Source organism: Glossina fuscipes, unplaced genomic scaffold, assembly GCF_014805625.2.
Source record: "Glossina fuscipes isolate IAEA_lab_2018 unplaced genomic scaffold, Yale_Gfus_2 28, whole genome shotgun sequence".
In the NCBI taxonomy this organism is placed as follows: domain Eukaryota; kingdom Metazoa; phylum Arthropoda; class Insecta; order Diptera; family Glossinidae; genus Glossina; species Glossina fuscipes.
This window is the reverse complement of record NW_023998423.1, coordinates 2,094,211-2,111,778: the sequence shown is the minus strand read 5'-3', so window position 1 is coordinate 2,111,778 and position 17,568 is coordinate 2,094,211. Positions and strand designations below refer to the sequence as shown.

The following is a 17,568-nucleotide window of genomic DNA, read 5'->3' as shown; positions in this document are numbered from 1 at the left end:
AAAATTATATTTATAATATTAAAGAAAATGAAATCATTTAAATATTTTGTGACAGTGTCAAAAAAGAACTTTCAGCGCATCAGTCTATCGATCAACTAATCATCTCATGAAAAAAGCACAATTTTTTTTTTTTTTAAAACATATAATTAAAACAGTAAACTCAAAAAAAATGAAAGAAAAAACCTACTTTCAGTAAAAAGTAAATAAAAGAAAAGAGAAAAATCTTAAATGCTTAAAGCAAAAAAAAAAAAAATAGAGTTATTTATGAGGAATAAAAAAAAAAAATGGTGTAGCCCTGCTCTTATAAATCGGAGCTATTGAGAAAGAAGCGTGTATTAATTACACGCCTAATTATGTTATGCTATCGGTTATATACTTTTTCATTTTCTCTTCTCTCTTCTCTTTTTTATCATATATTATCTGTTTTAATGTTACTATTAGCTATTAGCTGTTAAATGTTAAAGGTATTTAATAATGTATTTTTTTTAAACTCTAGTGACTCAATTCTCTGAACTTTGTCTTTGTTTTGTTTCATTTTTTCCTTTAGAAAGTCTATTGGTTTTTAAAATTGTTTGTTTAATTTCTTTTAAGGAGTTTTTAACTTGGTTTTTTTGCTTTAACCATAAATCAGTCTAATAATACAATTTGTTTTTAATCTTGGATTATTTAGAAAAAAAAATTAAAAAAATTATAATAATAAGAGATGAGTTTTCGTTTTTTTTAAAGCAAAATTATGTGGCGGGGATGTTAAAGAAAATATTATGGTGGTATTCATAAATATATAGATATATAGATATATATATATATATATATATATATATATATATATATGTACGGATGCAGTAGTAAATTTTGTGGCGTTATGAAATGAACAATTTTTATTTAAATATATATATATATCTATATATATATATAGATGTGTATGCGTATTTGTATGTACATAATGATTACATAAATTTTATGAATTTTGGTCAAAAGGGACAACAACAAAGGCTAAACATGTTCGGGCATGTTTATTGAATGTTTAAAATGGAGTGTATGTATATTGATGCATGATGATATAAATCTGATCCCTAAACACTAACGAGGTAATCGTTGTACACCTTAACTAATTAAAAAGTAATAATTTCCTTTTTTTTTACTACAGCTAAAGAGTCATTGACATCAACTTTATCTAATAATAGTTTTTAGTGTTTTGTTGCTGTTATTTGTTGTAGTATTAATTACCCATTCGGTCCTCAAATTTTCTTACGCATATAAGGTGTGTGCGTGAGTTATTTTATTATTGCTGAAGAATTAAAAAATGTGTACAAAACGTTTATAGGGATTAGATCCCTCTTTGGAATCAGGAGAAAGCTCTATCAGGAAAACAATTCTGCCGTCGGGCATTAAAGCCACATCACAAGTACGATCTTTTTCATCTAAAGTGGGTGGCATAAAGGGATTCATATATGGACGTATATCGATCTGCAAATAAGGAAAAAGAAAACCGTAATAAATACATCATCAAATATACTTTTTTTACTTTTTTACTTTTTTTACTTCTTTATTCTTTTTTTTTGTAATATTTAATTCCTATTCTTAGTTGGTATTGAAAAGAGAAGAATTCTCGCTAAATTATTATTACTATGCTGCATTTTCATTGTTTATTTGAGATTATTCGTTATATAACTCACTTTTTATCTAAGTCAAAAATCGTTTTTATACCCTTCAAGTATATTAAATTTGTAAGCAGGTATGCATCCAGAGGGACCTAAGATAGACCCACCTTTTATTATATCGATCGATTCAAAAAGTGATTTTTTCACGATCGACTAGAATTACTTCTAAGCTTGTCTGTGTTTTTCTGTCTTGTTTTCTTGTGTACGGGTCACAATTTTTGAGATATTTTGATGAAATTTGGTAGGCCGACGTGTTTTCGTCCAAGGACGAAACGCTGTTGGCCATGGTTCCGGTCGATTCAATTTTTCGGACGCTTCCAATAAAACGCCATATTTTGAATAATCATGATATGAATAACATTATTGAACGAAGTAATGTAGGGTATTTACCGATGAGTCGCATTTTTTTATTGTATTTGCACTTGTTAAACACTTCGTCTTGTTTACTACATAGAAATTTATATCTGTCAACAGAACGCAAGCGAACTTTAGTGGTTCTTTTGAAAGCCTCAGAAAAACGCAAAGAAATTCTGATATTTTTAGTAAAAATTCATACAAAAACCTCAATTTGATAAGGTCCGATAAACGATGGAAAAATTAAAGTTTTAAATTTGTGAGAAGCAATGAAGATTTTTGTTTCCGATTCAGCTTTTGCTGTCTAAATAAATTCAGTTACTACTACTACTCGTCTGTGTGGAATTCATGTGAATATATGATAAAAATGATTGCAAGAAATTGCTTGTCGAAATTTACACTCATTACGTAAAGAATGTGCTTTGCTTAACCCGTAGATATATACGTCTATCGTTACTTGCAATTTTCCCATCATCTAAATTCCCATTTTATGGAATTGAAACTTACACCCCATAGATAATCCAAAGTGGGACTGTAGACCACGATACGTTGATTCTTAGAATCGGCTATTATAATCCGGCCTTCGTCATCGCAGCACAAACCTGAAGGACGATTAAATTCCTGTACTCCAGATCCTTCGTGACCTTTGGCCGACAAAATCTTTTGAAAAAGAATACGATAATTTAATGAGATGGGCAAAAAATCGATAAATATGTAAGAAATTTACTTCATTTTTATCCGGATCTATCAGGTACAAGCAATGATTGTCGAAATCCGAAACTATTATATTGCCAGTAGGTGTGTAGCATACACCACGTGGCGAGGCTATGCCTTTATTTTGTCCAACATTATCAAACACAATTTGTCGTATAAATCTACCATCTGAGTCAAATTGCTGTATGCGATGATTTCGTGAATCAGTTACCACTATCTGACGACGTGAATTTACTGCCACATCCCAGGGATACTGAAACTGGCCGTACTCTTTACCATAACTACCGAATTTTAATAAGAACACACCACTTGAGGTGAAAATTTGCACTCGGTGATTATCTTTGTCCACCACAATAATGCGATTGTCGATATCCACACAAATACCAGCGGGCAAATCGAACTCACCGTTTCCAACACCTTTACGGCCAAATTTAAATTTTAATGAACCATTAGGATTAAAAACTTGCACTCGGTTATTGCGCCTATCTGAAACAAGAATGTGACCAATCCGGTCCACACAAAGACCCCAAGGGCGGCTAACTTGTCCATCTTCGTGACCTTCGGTGGCAAAGGAAAGTGATAAAGCACGCGAGTTGCGAGCCTTAACCGGCTCAATTGCACCCGGTATTGCCGGAGTCGAACGGGGAGCACCGAAGTGCAAGCAAGGAGAATTAGGTATGACACTAAGCTCCCAATCATGTCCATGACTAGGCATTCCACAAGCACTACCGCCACGTGGTGGCACAACTGATGGTGATGGTATGCGATAGGAAATGTCGTGTACAAATGGACGCCTTATAGCTCCTTGGCCTACGGAATGGCTGCTGCCATTAGGAATGGCAGCAGCTGGGATAACTGGTTCAGAGCCCACACCTGATGTCGCTATATTGCCAACAGTATTATTAACGGCTGGCACGTTCTCATCGACCACTATAATGCCTCCTTGATTGCGAATATCGTGCAATAATGAATAGTCGGGAATAACAAACGCAAAGGTCTCCTCCTTTGGTTGTAAGTCTTTGTAAATGGCAGCAAATTGTTCTAATTGACGTTGTCCGTTAGTTACTTTCATGGCTACATCTACGAGATCTAAACGCGCGCCATTCTCGGCCACTTTGTTTAACATATCTGAGGTTTCGGCCAGTCCAGCGAGGGCGGACTTTAAGCCGGCCATTTGCTCATGCAATGTAGCTAAGCGCCGCTGGCGTAACTTTTCCACAAATTCTAGCAAAAACCGTTCGCGGTCTTCTACTGCTATAATGAATTGGCGAAAAGCTTTGCGTATATTATCGCTTAACTCAACACAGTTCTTCTCAATGTGCCGTATGAATAATAAAGCCTTATCAATTCCACTCTTAATACATGTGGTACCCATTCGGCCGCTTTCTAAGGCGGCTTCGATCTTCTCGCGCGAATCTTCTACGAAACTTTGTATCGAAGAGTAACAATGTTCCTTGTGTTCATGTAAGGTACAAAATTGGCAGACTACCTTTTTGCAAGATTCGCACACATAACGTAAAATTTCATTGTGTTGGTCACATAGATAACTAGGGGCTGGTGCCACGGGCATATTATTAGAAATGGCACTGGTCGGCGAGGTTCCGATAGGCCTAGGCAAAGAAACGATCGAATGATTTGAAGATAAGGAACTCTTACGATGTTCCCGTAAGCAATCGTTACACATGAATTCATTGCATTCCAGACAACGAATCGAGGCATTTACATCGCACCAACCGCAATTAATGGTGGAATTATTTGAAGCATCTGGCGATATCTTAGGACGCATACCAGCACCCATCCCAACACCAACACCACCACCACCACCACCACCACCACTACCACCACTAATGCTATTTACCGCTGCTCCACCTAATCCAGCCAAAGGTCCGATGCCAAATTCATTCGTTGCATGAAAATTATTGTAAAAGTACTCGTAATCCTGGCGGGAAGGTGAGCTGTAAAAATAATTTTAGTTTGCGCATTCAAAGAGAAAGAGGCTTACAAATGTCAAAACTTACTTATTTTTTATAGCACCGTTGCCACCATTGTTGCCTATCAGTGCGGCTCCTCCACCCATCCCAACACCCATATTCCACGAAGGAAAAGTATCCAAAATGCCGGCTAGCAAACGTTCGGTTGTTGCTGCGCTGCCATTAGTAGTAGCCAAATTTGAACCTGTATTATTACTGCTTGCTGACGCCATTTGCTTAGGTATGCAACTGTTGGACAATAGTTCCATCATAAAACTAACAAAACCTGAATCGATAAAGCTGCCGCACCAACGTAGGACAAACTAAGGCCGGTGTAAACGTATTCGCACTGAAAGAGTTCAATAAAACAAAACGTAATTATTTGCAGCAAACGTTTAACCATAAACAAATGTTCATTTTGAAAAACCTTAAAGCGTATTAAAAATGCCCAAGGATAACAAAGGATGCAGCAAATGAGACGAAACAAAAAGAAAAGGTAAATATAAAAAGAAAATTAGGTTGAACACGATGCAACAAGCAGATGTTGTCAAATGCAACTGAGATCAAAATGCTCAGAACACGTTCTTTTATGCCCCCGAAGAATATTATAATTTAACCTAAAACATGAAAATTTATTTCATCTGTCCCTCTTGTCACTCGCTGGTGTGAGTTTTACATTTTTACATTTTCACATTTTAACGTTGCTCGATAGTATATCTCTCGTCTTTTTCTGGGTTTGCAATGTTTGTAACTAAAGCGATACACTAGCAGCATAGCATAGATTCTAACGAATTTTCATTGTACGTGTAACTTAGGTAAACCAAACCGGAAGGACATTTTTAAATCTCTTTTTTTCTCCCTCTCTACTCACCAAATTTCAGATCTATGCGATGGTTCATCGCATGGTTCATTGTGTGCGTATTGTTCTCTCGATAATAACATTGAAAACTAAGCAGATGTACGTCAGTCATGATGCACTTCGTTGCTTTTTCTTTTTCTAAAACTTGCACAGGTTTCGCAGTCATACATACATCAGCATATATATGCATATATACCAAAAAAAAAAAAAATAACAATATATGTACTTACATAGAACCGATAAATAAATATATGTAAGCAAGGATTTGCCTCTACCTAAATGAATTCCTTTCAAAGAACTTGAACTGAAAGTGATTTCACTCTTAAACGGAAAATTTCTCAAATTGCATTTTACGCTAGATATAAACAGGATTTACAATTGTTGTTTTTTGTCTTGCAGTTGCTTGTCGTTAAGAACGTATGATGACATCTGGTTCCTTACCTTCTTCATACTTTTCTCTCTACCTATGGTAATTATTTCCCCTAAATTTTTGAGTTTTACTTAAGATTTTAGTACGTGCCTTATAAGTAATGATTAACAAGCAGCAATGATGCCGGCTTCAAAAACATTGCCAAGCGTTAAATATGGTTACATTTCAGAGACAACCACTCAACGTCTTATATTTTATGTTTGGTTTCCAGCCAAACTTAACTAAAAATAAATACAAAATGGATGAGTTAATTATGCAGCAAAAAAAACACGATCCACATATATAATAAAAAAAAAAAAAAAAAAAAGTAAATAGTCTTAAACTACCCTAAGCGTTCACTAGGTGAGGCTTAATAGCCAATCCCCTTTCAACTATGTGGGATAATAATTTATATGACTTCAATATTAGTTTGTTATAAAACGAAGGCAAACTCTAATGGAAAATTTCCTCTTTTTCCCTTATTTTCTCGTTCAGCCAAAGCGTTGAAAATTACTTTATTATTGAAATACATAAATAGCGCTTGCGATTGCATTGCAACCATTTGTTATAAATTATCCCTTCAACACCGAAATGTATGCAGTAATTTTTGTTATAAAACTAGAACTAGAAGTCATCAATAAATCAGTGACTCGCATTTGACGCGAACGTAAATAATGATTCGAGATATTGAAGATATTAAGTCGGCCGTGGCTTGGGTGTTCTTATATACATAACTCGCTCAATTTTAAGGATTTGTAAGGCAATGGTCGACAACTCTTTGGATGCCGGAATTAACTACTAAGCACATAATTTGTTTTTTTTTCGAAATATTCTATTAATAACTAAAAAAGGAAAACAAAAATATAACAGCATAGTTAGATTCCCGTGAATTTAGTTATTATAAACCTATTTAATGTTTGACTTTCGGTTCTGGGTATAAATTAAGAGTAGCAATAATGTGTGGGTGTATGAAGCGGAGATCTTAATATGCGGTGTCTCTTTAGTTTTCTTGCTTCACGAATCAGTTCACAGCTGAAATATTAGGGTGAAGGTTTAATCAGTTCAGGTAATTGCTACTAAAGCGTTTTATCTTGTCCTTAACTTCCAGGACATCAAGATCGGTAAGCAAAATGCAATTGCCCACCGACTAAGAAACACTTGTAATTAGTCTAGCACTTACTTGAAAGCTAAAAGTGTAAATTCAAAAGACAAATATGAAATGATAACAGAACTTAAGTTAGGTTACATGTCATTACATTATGCTTAAAAATATAAAACAAAAAGAACTGAAGGTTTTCTTTGATCTAAAATGTCGTTAAGTTTTAACGGACGTAAAGATTTATAAAAAAAAATTATAAAAACTTGACGATGGTAGATGTCTATCCGCATGTACATAAGCAACCACAATGGGCAATAAAATGTATTTATTGACCCGTAATGCCAAACTAATAACATTCTTTCTTATAACGTTTTAAATAAAAAATTTGGTAAATAATTTCTGTATACGTTACAGCAAAGCCAAAATAAAACGAAGGATTTAAAAGAAAAGCAAGCATATAAGCGCAAAAGATTGCCTTTGAGAGCCGAAGTGAAACAATTCGCTTTTCCAAGTAATAATAATAACAGCTGCAAAAGCCAAACAATGTTTTCGGGTTGATCCACTAGCAGCACCTTTCAGTGTTGATGTCAATTATAAGCGTACCTCACTTAACACGCTTTCGATACAATGCGGCATAAAATTTGCGACAATTATGACGACACTGGCGATTTAAGATGATTTTGAAAAATCAATTATGTACTTTTTTCAATTGATTTTTGCTTTTAAGTTAACTCATTTTTTCATTTATATTTTCTAATAAAATTTCCATGATAAAATTTTACACTAACGCCAATAAGGTTTTTATACAACTGGAACCACATTTTTTTAGTTTATGTTATATCAATTTATGTTACGCCGTTCCATACGATGCCTTAGTGTAAATAAAAAAATATGAAACGCTTCCGATACAGCGCAGTACGAACTAGCGATTTTAAACAGGACACGCCTGTAATCCATTTCAAAATATATGTCAATAAACAACGTAGCGTCATGGCTTAAAGATGTGTACACAAAACCTTAACGAATTAATAGCAGACACTGTGCACTGAGTGTTGTTTTCGTTTTTGGAATGGTACGAAAATTTCAAATGTCAAAAATGACTTCGATGTACGAGTATTTAAATGAAAAACTTATTATAAACTTTCTATTAAAAAACGTAGAACGCCGAGGGCCCGGCGGTTAATGCTGAAGCTTTTTCGCTCAACTCAGTAAATTAGCTGTTATTGATTTGCAGTAAGGCAGACAAATTCACTAAATAAGTATATTCAAGTGTTGCTAACAATTTGCGGTAGGGAACGCTGCTTAACTTGGCAATGACAGTCTTCTGTCGACTAGTGACCACATAGGTACGAGGTTCGTCGCAACTTGGCGAAAAGATGAGACCCCTCTGCCAAGTGCACGAACACCCGATTCCTCAAAATACTCTTCTTTAAAGCTATTAACAAAAGACTGGCAGCGTTTTGGTTATCTATAAGATGTTGTTATGCTCCAAAGAAGCCTCGTTACAACCGCTTTCTAATGCAAAAGATTTGATTTGTTCAAAGAAAATTTCAACAATATCTAATCAATAACCAAAAACTGACTAAACGCAGCGACCTTCAGTCTAATGTACCTAAGCATGCTGCTCAAGTCGAAGGAATGCTGATATGACACGATACAGGGTTTTTTGTTCCTTAGGATGATGCTGCTTTCGCGTTGTTAAATCGTGACCCTCTCAGTCGTCACAAACGGGGTAACATTATGGTCAGTCGGCACATCGACATTTCGGGCCATACCTATCGCTTATTCTTTCCTGGAATGATTTAATTGTTAATTTCGGGAACTGAAAATTTTACTTCGTACGTTCGTTTTCTATGGACGCAAAAGTATCTGGTAGTCCTTTGTTTTGCGAATGTGCATATGGAACTATCATGCATAAAGGAATAATTTGGCTCATTTCACCGAACATCTCTGTAATCTATGACGGAATGAGTCCACATTACGAAATTCTGAATGTGCTTGCACTTGAGTTTTTCTCTTTCTACTAACGCGACATTAACAAGAATGATTCGAGAACAATGCGAACATAGTTCTGACATAATTCTAACACAATTGACATAACATAGTCCCCTGCTGTAGTCTCTCTTTAATATTTGATGACATAAAAAAAACGTGAAAACACTTCCTCACTTTCTTTTATCCTATTATCACAAATGTCTGATAAATTGCATTTACTAAAAACTATTCCAGTTTCATTTTCAACCCCGACGAGTTCTTTGAGAGAGGACGGTATAATAAATAGCTAAGCAAACTAATCACAAACGAACAGCTTCAACAATAAAATTGGAGTTAAGTTAAGAGAGGCTCCCACAATTGCAATCGAAATCGGCCCACCGAGAGCATTCGTGCCTAACCCCGTTCAAAATGGTTTTCTATGGCAAAGCTTTTTCGCTTGGTTGTGACAACGAATCTCGTGAGGAGAACGCGGTAATCGAAGAGCCCCTTTCGTTCTTACATCTTTTCTTCCAAAATGATTGAAAAATTAGGAGGAAGGAGTTGTCACAGACTATAGTCTGCTTGCATATAAACGTACGTTTTTATACGTTTTTCTGTTATTGAAACAAAAAATTGACGTTCATATCTAACCTGAAATTAAGTGTTGCCGACCTATGGCTTTAAATGACGTTTGGTTTTCATTACTTATCAAACTCAGCTCAATGGAAAACATCATAAAATGTGTTCATGGGAGAAATTGAAAAATGTAATTTAGAACATAAACATGGAAGCATTCGTTGGTTTTGTATGCCCTAACAGAAGAAAACCAAATTACACCTGTGCTCGTAGCTCGCTTAAGCTAGATTTTTACGAGTGGTAAAGAATTTACGAATATAAATGAATTTAATTTCAATACGTTTAAAACAATGTTTTTACCTCAAGTTGTAGTCTGCAAGTGGCGGACGATTTTATCTTCTGTTTACTTTCTTTTCAATTAGATTTTTCTGAAATATTTACTTTTAATTAATTGCAATTGTTGACTTGCCGGAATGTTTGACTATTCGTTATAGTAAAGAGAAAACTTATGCATTTTCGCGAAAAGTTGGGAATGTTTCCAGATTCTTCAATTTTGATAACGTCCCTGGTTTTGGATATATAAATCGCAAAGAATGTCCTTTAAATTGTTTAACAAACAAATTAAAGACATGACCGGGCGCCTTTAATTTAAAGAAATGTAAACAAAAAATTACGGATTCTAAATTAAATAGAATGAGATATTTTTTAAATGAAAATAAATAAAACATCTCTGCACTAATATTTCCTAATTTAAGAGAACACATGCCTCTCATAACAGCTGATAGTTGTTTTTATGAATAAACACGCGTATAATAAAATGTGACACTTGCGTACTCGTTGACCTGAGATATTTACATTAAAACGCTTCGTTAAGAAAACGCAACATAAAAAACATTTAGCTGCTTAGATTATAAATAGATACATAGATTGATACTTTAAATAAGGTTGTGCTTGGGATTAATTTCTTTGCCTAATAATGATGAAACGAATTTTTAACCTATAGTTGGCAATTTCTAAGATATTTTGATGAAATTCTATAAACACCGGAATGTTTAGGCCCAAGGAAGAAAGCGATTGTAAATAGTTCTGATTGGACCGCTCCCCACTTAACACCTTACTTTCAAAAGTCCGTGTAAGCAAAGTGGTGTACGGTATTTAAGGGTGGGCCGTAATACTGTAGGAGTTTTATTTGTTTTGAGAAGAATCAATGTTCAATTTGAATAATGCTTGCTACTGATGTTCTGTCGTAAAATTACGCCGATTTGCTGATCCAAACCCAGGAAGAATTCCTGTAGAAACTAGAAATAAAAATCATTTTTTCTTTTAAAGCTAGAAAGTCGTTCGGGAGCATAATTTGCACAGTCAAACAGCCGTACAGCCCATCATATGATATACACTATGAAAAATAAATAAATAAATGTACATAGTAGCAGATAGTAACGTACTACGTATGTGAGATAATCGCTTGTTTTATGTATAATCTACATAGATAAACACGCTGTAACATAACATGTTTATAATATGAACCCGAACATTTAACAACTTATAACGCTTAAGCACGAAGAAAAATTAATTATGAACAATATATAGAAGAGATTTCTACTTTCAAGATCTTCTCCTGATGAATGTGAAACGAAACTCTTTTATATTAAGGCTAACGTCCTAAGAAAAGTTTCGAAGCTGTAACGAGGACAAGGAAAATAAATGCAAGGAAAAGATAAATTTGTGGGTGACAAGTCTTTGATAAACTTAATTTCCTTTGGAAGCTGATAAGTATAACGAATATCTTCAAATTACTTTCACGTCAGTCATACGCCCTACCGTTTACCTAAGTAATTGTTTCAACTTCGATGTTGAAAAAATATACAAATTTTATATAAATATATATATATATATTTGCATTCAATCATAACGACGGTAATTACAAACATTTGCTTGTTGCATGTTTGAACCATGTTTAAGAGAAATTTTTTCGCTTACATATATATTCGAAAGTAAAAGTCTTGTACTTATGAGTTAGATGTTGTTTGTGCCTACATTTTGGGGCAAATGACGAGTGTTTCTTATCTCCCGTGTATAGAAACAATTCCAGTTTCTTTCAAGCAAACTAGAGGGTGTTTCATGCTTTAGGATGGGAAGATATATATATATATAGTTACCTTCAAATTATTACTTCGCTAGACTCATATTATTTAATAGATCTTATAACAACAAAAATAAGTAGAATTAGTAGATTTAGTATGTTTTGGATTTTTTAACGTTTAACCTTAAATTCGCTTTAAACCAGAAAAGTCCGCAATAAATTATGATAATTATTTCGTGTATTTTCTATTTGTTTATTTATGTTAGGTGTACAAAAAAATCCGTTCCACTACAATTGGTTGCTGCATAAAGCGTATCTGACGCGCCCAAGTTTCCCGATATTTTATCTATAGATAACCCGGATTTGTAAGTTTCAATTGTTGACAAGCTGTCGTTCAGTGTATATCAAAGTAAAATGCGATGAATGTCCTTTATGAACCTGCATTAATTTTCCCCGTTTAACTAGACTGAGCAGTTAACTGTGTATGAGGAGCATATACGTCACGATCCGTCCATCGCTCCTTGTCGGATTTGCTTTTAATATTTTATCATTATGAATGCGTATGTGTCATAATAATGCATTTTAGAAAATATTTTTAGCATTTTGTCATTTGTATGACGCGGTCGACATACTTAACTGATTAAAATGAACAAATGCAGCTCAAACTACTGAAATTATCAAGTTAGTTTCAGGTGAAAACGCAGTAAGCTGTGAAATTTTTTAGAAACAGTTTTGCGAGATTTCGGGCGAAAAGTTTTTGACTTGAATATGATGAAACTGGCACAGGTCCATCCGGCTCCTGTAAAAGCAACCAAGGAAACAATTTCAAGCTCAGGACGGGAAGTTGCCTACGCTTGGCCCTTTCCGATCAACACTTATTCAGATCGATGCATACATTTCAGCAGATCAACGGTTCACAGAGGTTGAAGGTTTGCGAAAATGAGTCGATGGCTGTGTGGCTTCCAAACCGGCATCATGCTTCTCCCGCGGAGGCATCCATAGGCTACCCAATAAGGAAGGGCAAAAGACCACAGATAGTGATGGAGTATATGACATATATTAAGCTTTGCGACAAGTACGTATTGAATAAATTTTAATTTTCTCAAAAAGGGACAGAATATATTTGTACACCTATTATATATTTTTGTTTTAAAACTTCTATTCTCTATTTATTTAACGACGACGCAATTAAAGCGCAATCTTAGGGGTCGTCCATTTGTTTAATTCGGTTGTGGGTATTGCAGTTAAATTTCATAAATATATATCTATTATATATTTAAAACAATTAAATAACGTTTATAAGGAAAAATGTATATAGTTTCCTGAAATGCTGGATTGCAAGTTAGAATAAGAGCATGTATATGGTGTTCGATGCGTTATTTGAAGAAATAAATATGTGTTCTGATAGTCATGGTCCACTGATTTAATTAAAACTTTAATTTTTGAATTCTAAAAGGGGTTAGCCTTCCTAGGGAACGATAACTTCAATTTCAACAATATATATAGATAAACACTGATTAAGGTCACTTTTAACATAGCTTCCGGGAAGTATTCTTTTGGGATTACGAAAGCTTGAAAGTGCCTGCGGTAAATACAATCAATATTAAAGGATACACATATATATATATATATATGTAATGTACGAGTAGCTTCTGCTTGAATATGTATTTTATTATTATTGTTATGATAATTTTTTTAGAGAGATGAAGTATATTGGCGGACTAAAAGAAAAAGAACTGATGTGCGATGTTGTTCGTAGCTTGAAAAACAAAATGAAAATAAAGATCCTGCTATGCATTTTGTATTCGTGTCAAAAATACCTGATCACTTTGATATAAAAGGAACGTAAACTAGTATTTATGTTTTTTAATTTATTTTCCCGCCATTTACACTTACGAATTTACTCTGCCGTCAGAAAGTTTGCATATGAAGGATATGAAATTAACAAGAAATTTTTGCCCACCTTGGCATATTCGACATAGTGTTCAATATTCGGCAATTCCTTCAAAATGGTGAAACGTACATTTGCTGAAAGGATCAATTTCCAGGAAAATAAAAAAAAAAAGTTCCCAAAAATAAATAAGTTGGTGGGACGTATCTAAGCAGAAGGTTACATGTGAAGTGACCAGAAACTTTGCATAACGCCGATTGAGGGGTAGTTGCAAGCTTTTTTTGGAGATCAAGTTCGAGCACCTACCGAGGGTGAGTTTATTCCTTTGAAGCCTTGGCATGCTTAGTGTTCTTTTAGCCTAAAAAGCGTGAGTAAACAGTTCTAAGCAGTGGAAACAACATGCTTTAAAAAAACGATATTTTATACATCAAGAATACGGAACCAATTACTATGCCTTGCCCCACTTCTGCATAAGGGTATATTAAGTTTGTGCGGATGTCTAGAAGAACTTAAAATAGAGCCATCTTTTAATATATTATACTTTAATTATTACAATTTTAAGCTTGTCCGTCTGTCTGCCAGTTCAACCTATATGACGCAATTTTTGAGATACTTTGATGAAATTTGACATGTTTTGGCCCAAGAACGAAATCAATGGTTTAAGCATAATGGGTTCTATTCTTATTTATTAGAGAAATACAACTGGATTCTCACAATGCACCTAATTTCCAAAGTCGTTATATGTATAGTCGCATTAAGCGGAATGATGTAGGACGTTTAATGGTGGGACTATAGCGCTTTTACTTGCTTTTTGTGTGTGTAAAATTGCTTAAAAGCATGAAAAATTTGAAGTCGACGAATTACTTTCACTTATAACTTAGCTCAAGTCACTTAAGAGGTTAAAAGGCAACAGAGAAACTTTTAAAATATGTAACTATCATCCTGCCCAACTATACACTAAAGGGTTCATTGTCACCGCCGAGGAACTTGTAATAAAGATAATTTCTTTCCAAGAAAGAAATGGCTTGAAGACTTTAACATCAATTATTATTTAAAAGACGACTACAAGACTAGCATTAAAGCCAGCAGTTTTAAAATACCGAAAAGCCATTTCAACGGATTTGCTTGTATGGCTCTTTTTCCTCGATAAGTAGTGGAACAGAATGCCTTTCAAAATTCCTAATAGTTAAGATAGACAAGATTACCGCAGAAAATGATTTAAACGAATCCTTAAAGCTGTACAAACACTTCAAACTAATATTTAAGCCTTGAAGAATAAAAAAAATAGAATTTAAGATTGAACCTAAGGCTCAATCAAATGATTTCGGTGGTAAAGGTTTGCTTTGCAATTTCTTGAAGACATGTATCCCAACTTTTTAAAGTCAGTGTATCTAAAGCATTAACTACTTTCTTGAATGTGCACACCGAAGAGAAGCTACAAGATATATACAGTTGTACGTATATACACATGAAATAAGAAAAGACAAGGGCAGAGAGAAAACCTCCCTAAATTGTGTTGATTTCTGGTTTCTTCGTTTCTGCACATTGACTCACCCTCTTTGCTTTCTTAACACACTTACATGTATGCATATATATGTGTGTGTATTGTTTGTTAGTTTATTTCTTCATTGTTGTTGTTTTTGACTTAAGTAGCACGCACAATACGTTAAAAATATATAAAATTTATGTAGGTATATAAGCTTTAATACACACATATATCTTGAAACACACATAAAATAAGTGTTTGTTGGTTGTAGAATGTCTACAAAAATCGAAAACAAGTATGTAAGTATATAAAGCTAAATTTTTGTAAGCGTTTGCGAATGTTCGTGGTTCGTTAAGATTTCATGAGGAGGCCGCAGAAAAAGGAAGATATATAAATTTACGAAATCCAGAAACAAAAAGAAATAAGAGGATAAACATTTTGTTTTTCTCTTTTATAGTTGCCTAATAAGATGACTGACTAAATTGTTATTGTTATTGTTGTTGTCGTTGTCGTCGTCGTTGTCCTTCTGCTCGTAGTTGTCATATGCTGTTTTAAAACACAATACTATTGAATCTGCTTAGTGTGCAATATGAAAAACATTGTTTAGGGGATGTTTGGAGTTTTCGTTCGAAGTAACGTTTCTTTTTTGTGGTTCACATTTTTCTTCTTCTTTTTTTTTTAAAAATTCACATTCTCTCAATTTAAAAATTCATGTATTGCTCTATGCATATATACATACATACATATTTCACGTACCCTTATAACAATTTAAGGAAATGTGTTAAGGTATACTTATAATATCAACGTCTCTTTAATAGACGCGAATCAATCAAATCAATTTATAGTCTTATGTTGATATGGTTTCTTTAAGCAAATCAATAAATATGTTTTTTTATGATAACGTAAAATCCCTTTCGAAAAACAATAAAAATTTTTGGCATAAATATAAATGAAATCTATTTTCTCTTTTTCAACTCTCTTTATCTTTCTCTCGCTGGCTCGGTCTCTCTCTCTATCTATCTTTTATGCGTATAACAAAATAGAAAAAGGAAAAAAAATTTTAAATAAACGAGGTTTCTTCTTCTTTCGATTTCTATAGTTAAGCATGCTCTTACAAACGTGGATATGCATATGCATATGTATTAATGTCTGATTTTGTACTTACACCAGGCATACAAGCAAAAGTATTAATGTTTTATAACCTTGATCTATTTAATATTTTGTTTTTTTTGTTTTTTAAAATTTTTTTTTTCGGTTTTTAGTGAAAACTCTTTTTCTTTTTCTTACACTTAAATGTCTTAATTTGCTTTGTTGTTTTGTGTTATTTTTTTCTTTATACGGTTTTTGATTAATTTATCTAGTAATTAAATTTTAAACAGCCAAGTCTTTGAGACTTTATTCCATTTAATAAGTTGTGTTAACACTTTAATCACTTCAGAATTTGTATTAAATTTTAGTAAATTTTTGTTGTTATTGTTAAAATAATTTCTTTGCTTTAATTTGATTTTTCAATGTGTATTTATACAATTTATCTTTTTTTTCTTTGAGTTTGGATTCTTTATCGTTCGTTTTGCTAGCAATGCGTCGTGTGAGTGAATGTGTGCCTTTCTTAGTTTTTGCTCTTTTCTGCTTGTTTTTTTCTTTTTTGATTCTTCTACTGTCACGAAGATTCCAGACTGATTATGATGAGTATGAAAAGAAGCAATACAGCCGTGGTATGTGGTATTAGCAGCAGCAGTAATAAATTTAACGAAACGAAGACACCGAGTTGTGCTCAAAGCGTACAAATTTTGAACAAATATCACATTAAAAGAAGCAAAAGAAACAGCCAAATACACACACACACACGCACACACACAGGGGGATGTATATCCATGCATATATATATACATATATATATATAAATATATACATATATACATATATATATATATATATATACTACCAAAAGCCTAAACAACACAGCGCGTACAAATGAATAGACGAGAGTGCGTATTCTCACTAATCGTCTGTTAGGATATATGGTGAGACTTGAGTGAATTTGATTTCATTATCTTTACAAATATCCGCCTCTACGCTCCACGCTCTCTTAATAAAAAATGAATGCTCTTTTCAATCTTTCGTTTGCATTTGTGTTGCAAACACTATTGACGCGATTACAATGCTGCGTACATGGTGTTTTAGTTTGGTTCGTATGCTTTCGTCATTATTTTTGACGTAATTTCATTATTTCATTATAACCTCATCCCCAAATATATTATCAATTTCATTGGCAGGTTTGAACTTGCGAGCTGCTTCTTCACTCGTTCTAGCAATCGTTAAAGACGAACTCTTCCTCTATGAATTGAAAAAGTACATACGGAGTTTTCTCAAATCAAAATATGATTTTAATAAATTAGAAATCTTTTTAATATGTTTGAAAGGTGAAAACTACTTTTCTAATTTAAATAATAATTCATCCAATGCTTTTGTTCATTGGTTGCTAATGCTTA

General features: G+C 33.6%; 1 protein-coding gene across 1 annotated transcript; it reads right to left on the bottom strand.

Moving 5' to 3' along the window:
• Positions 1 to 899: 899 nt before the first annotated feature.
• On the bottom strand, positions 900 to 16,354 carry LOC119636482 (protein wech). Its single transcript, XM_038031841.1, has 5 exons — positions 16,242 to 16,354; positions 4,748 to 5,048; positions 2,743 to 4,684; positions 2,523 to 2,675; positions 900 to 1,467 (listed from the first exon to the last, which is right to left on the bottom strand). Exons 2-5 carry the CDS (start codon positions 4,969 to 4,971, stop codon positions 1,297 to 1,299), a joined length of 2,490 nt encoding a protein of 829 aa, XP_037887769.1. The 5' UTR covers positions 4,972 to 5,048; positions 16,242 to 16,354; the 3' UTR covers positions 900 to 1,296.
• Positions 16,355 to 17,568: the final 1,214 nt, after the last annotated feature.

Excerpts from the sequence above, each read along its gene's own strand:
- LOC119636482 (XM_038031841.1), bottom strand. The coding sequence starts at position 4,971 with ATGATGGAACTATTGTCCAACAGTTGCATACCTAAGCAAATGGCGTCA. Across the intron at positions 4,685-4,747 it reads AACGGTGCTATAAAAAATAA|CTCACCTTCCCGCCAGGATT; the intron begins GTAAGTTTTGAC and ends TTATTTTTACAG. Across the intron at positions 2,676-2,742 it reads TAGATCCGGATAAAAATGAA|ATTTTGTCGGCCAAAGGTCA; the intron begins GTAAATTTCTTA and ends CTTTTTCAAAAG.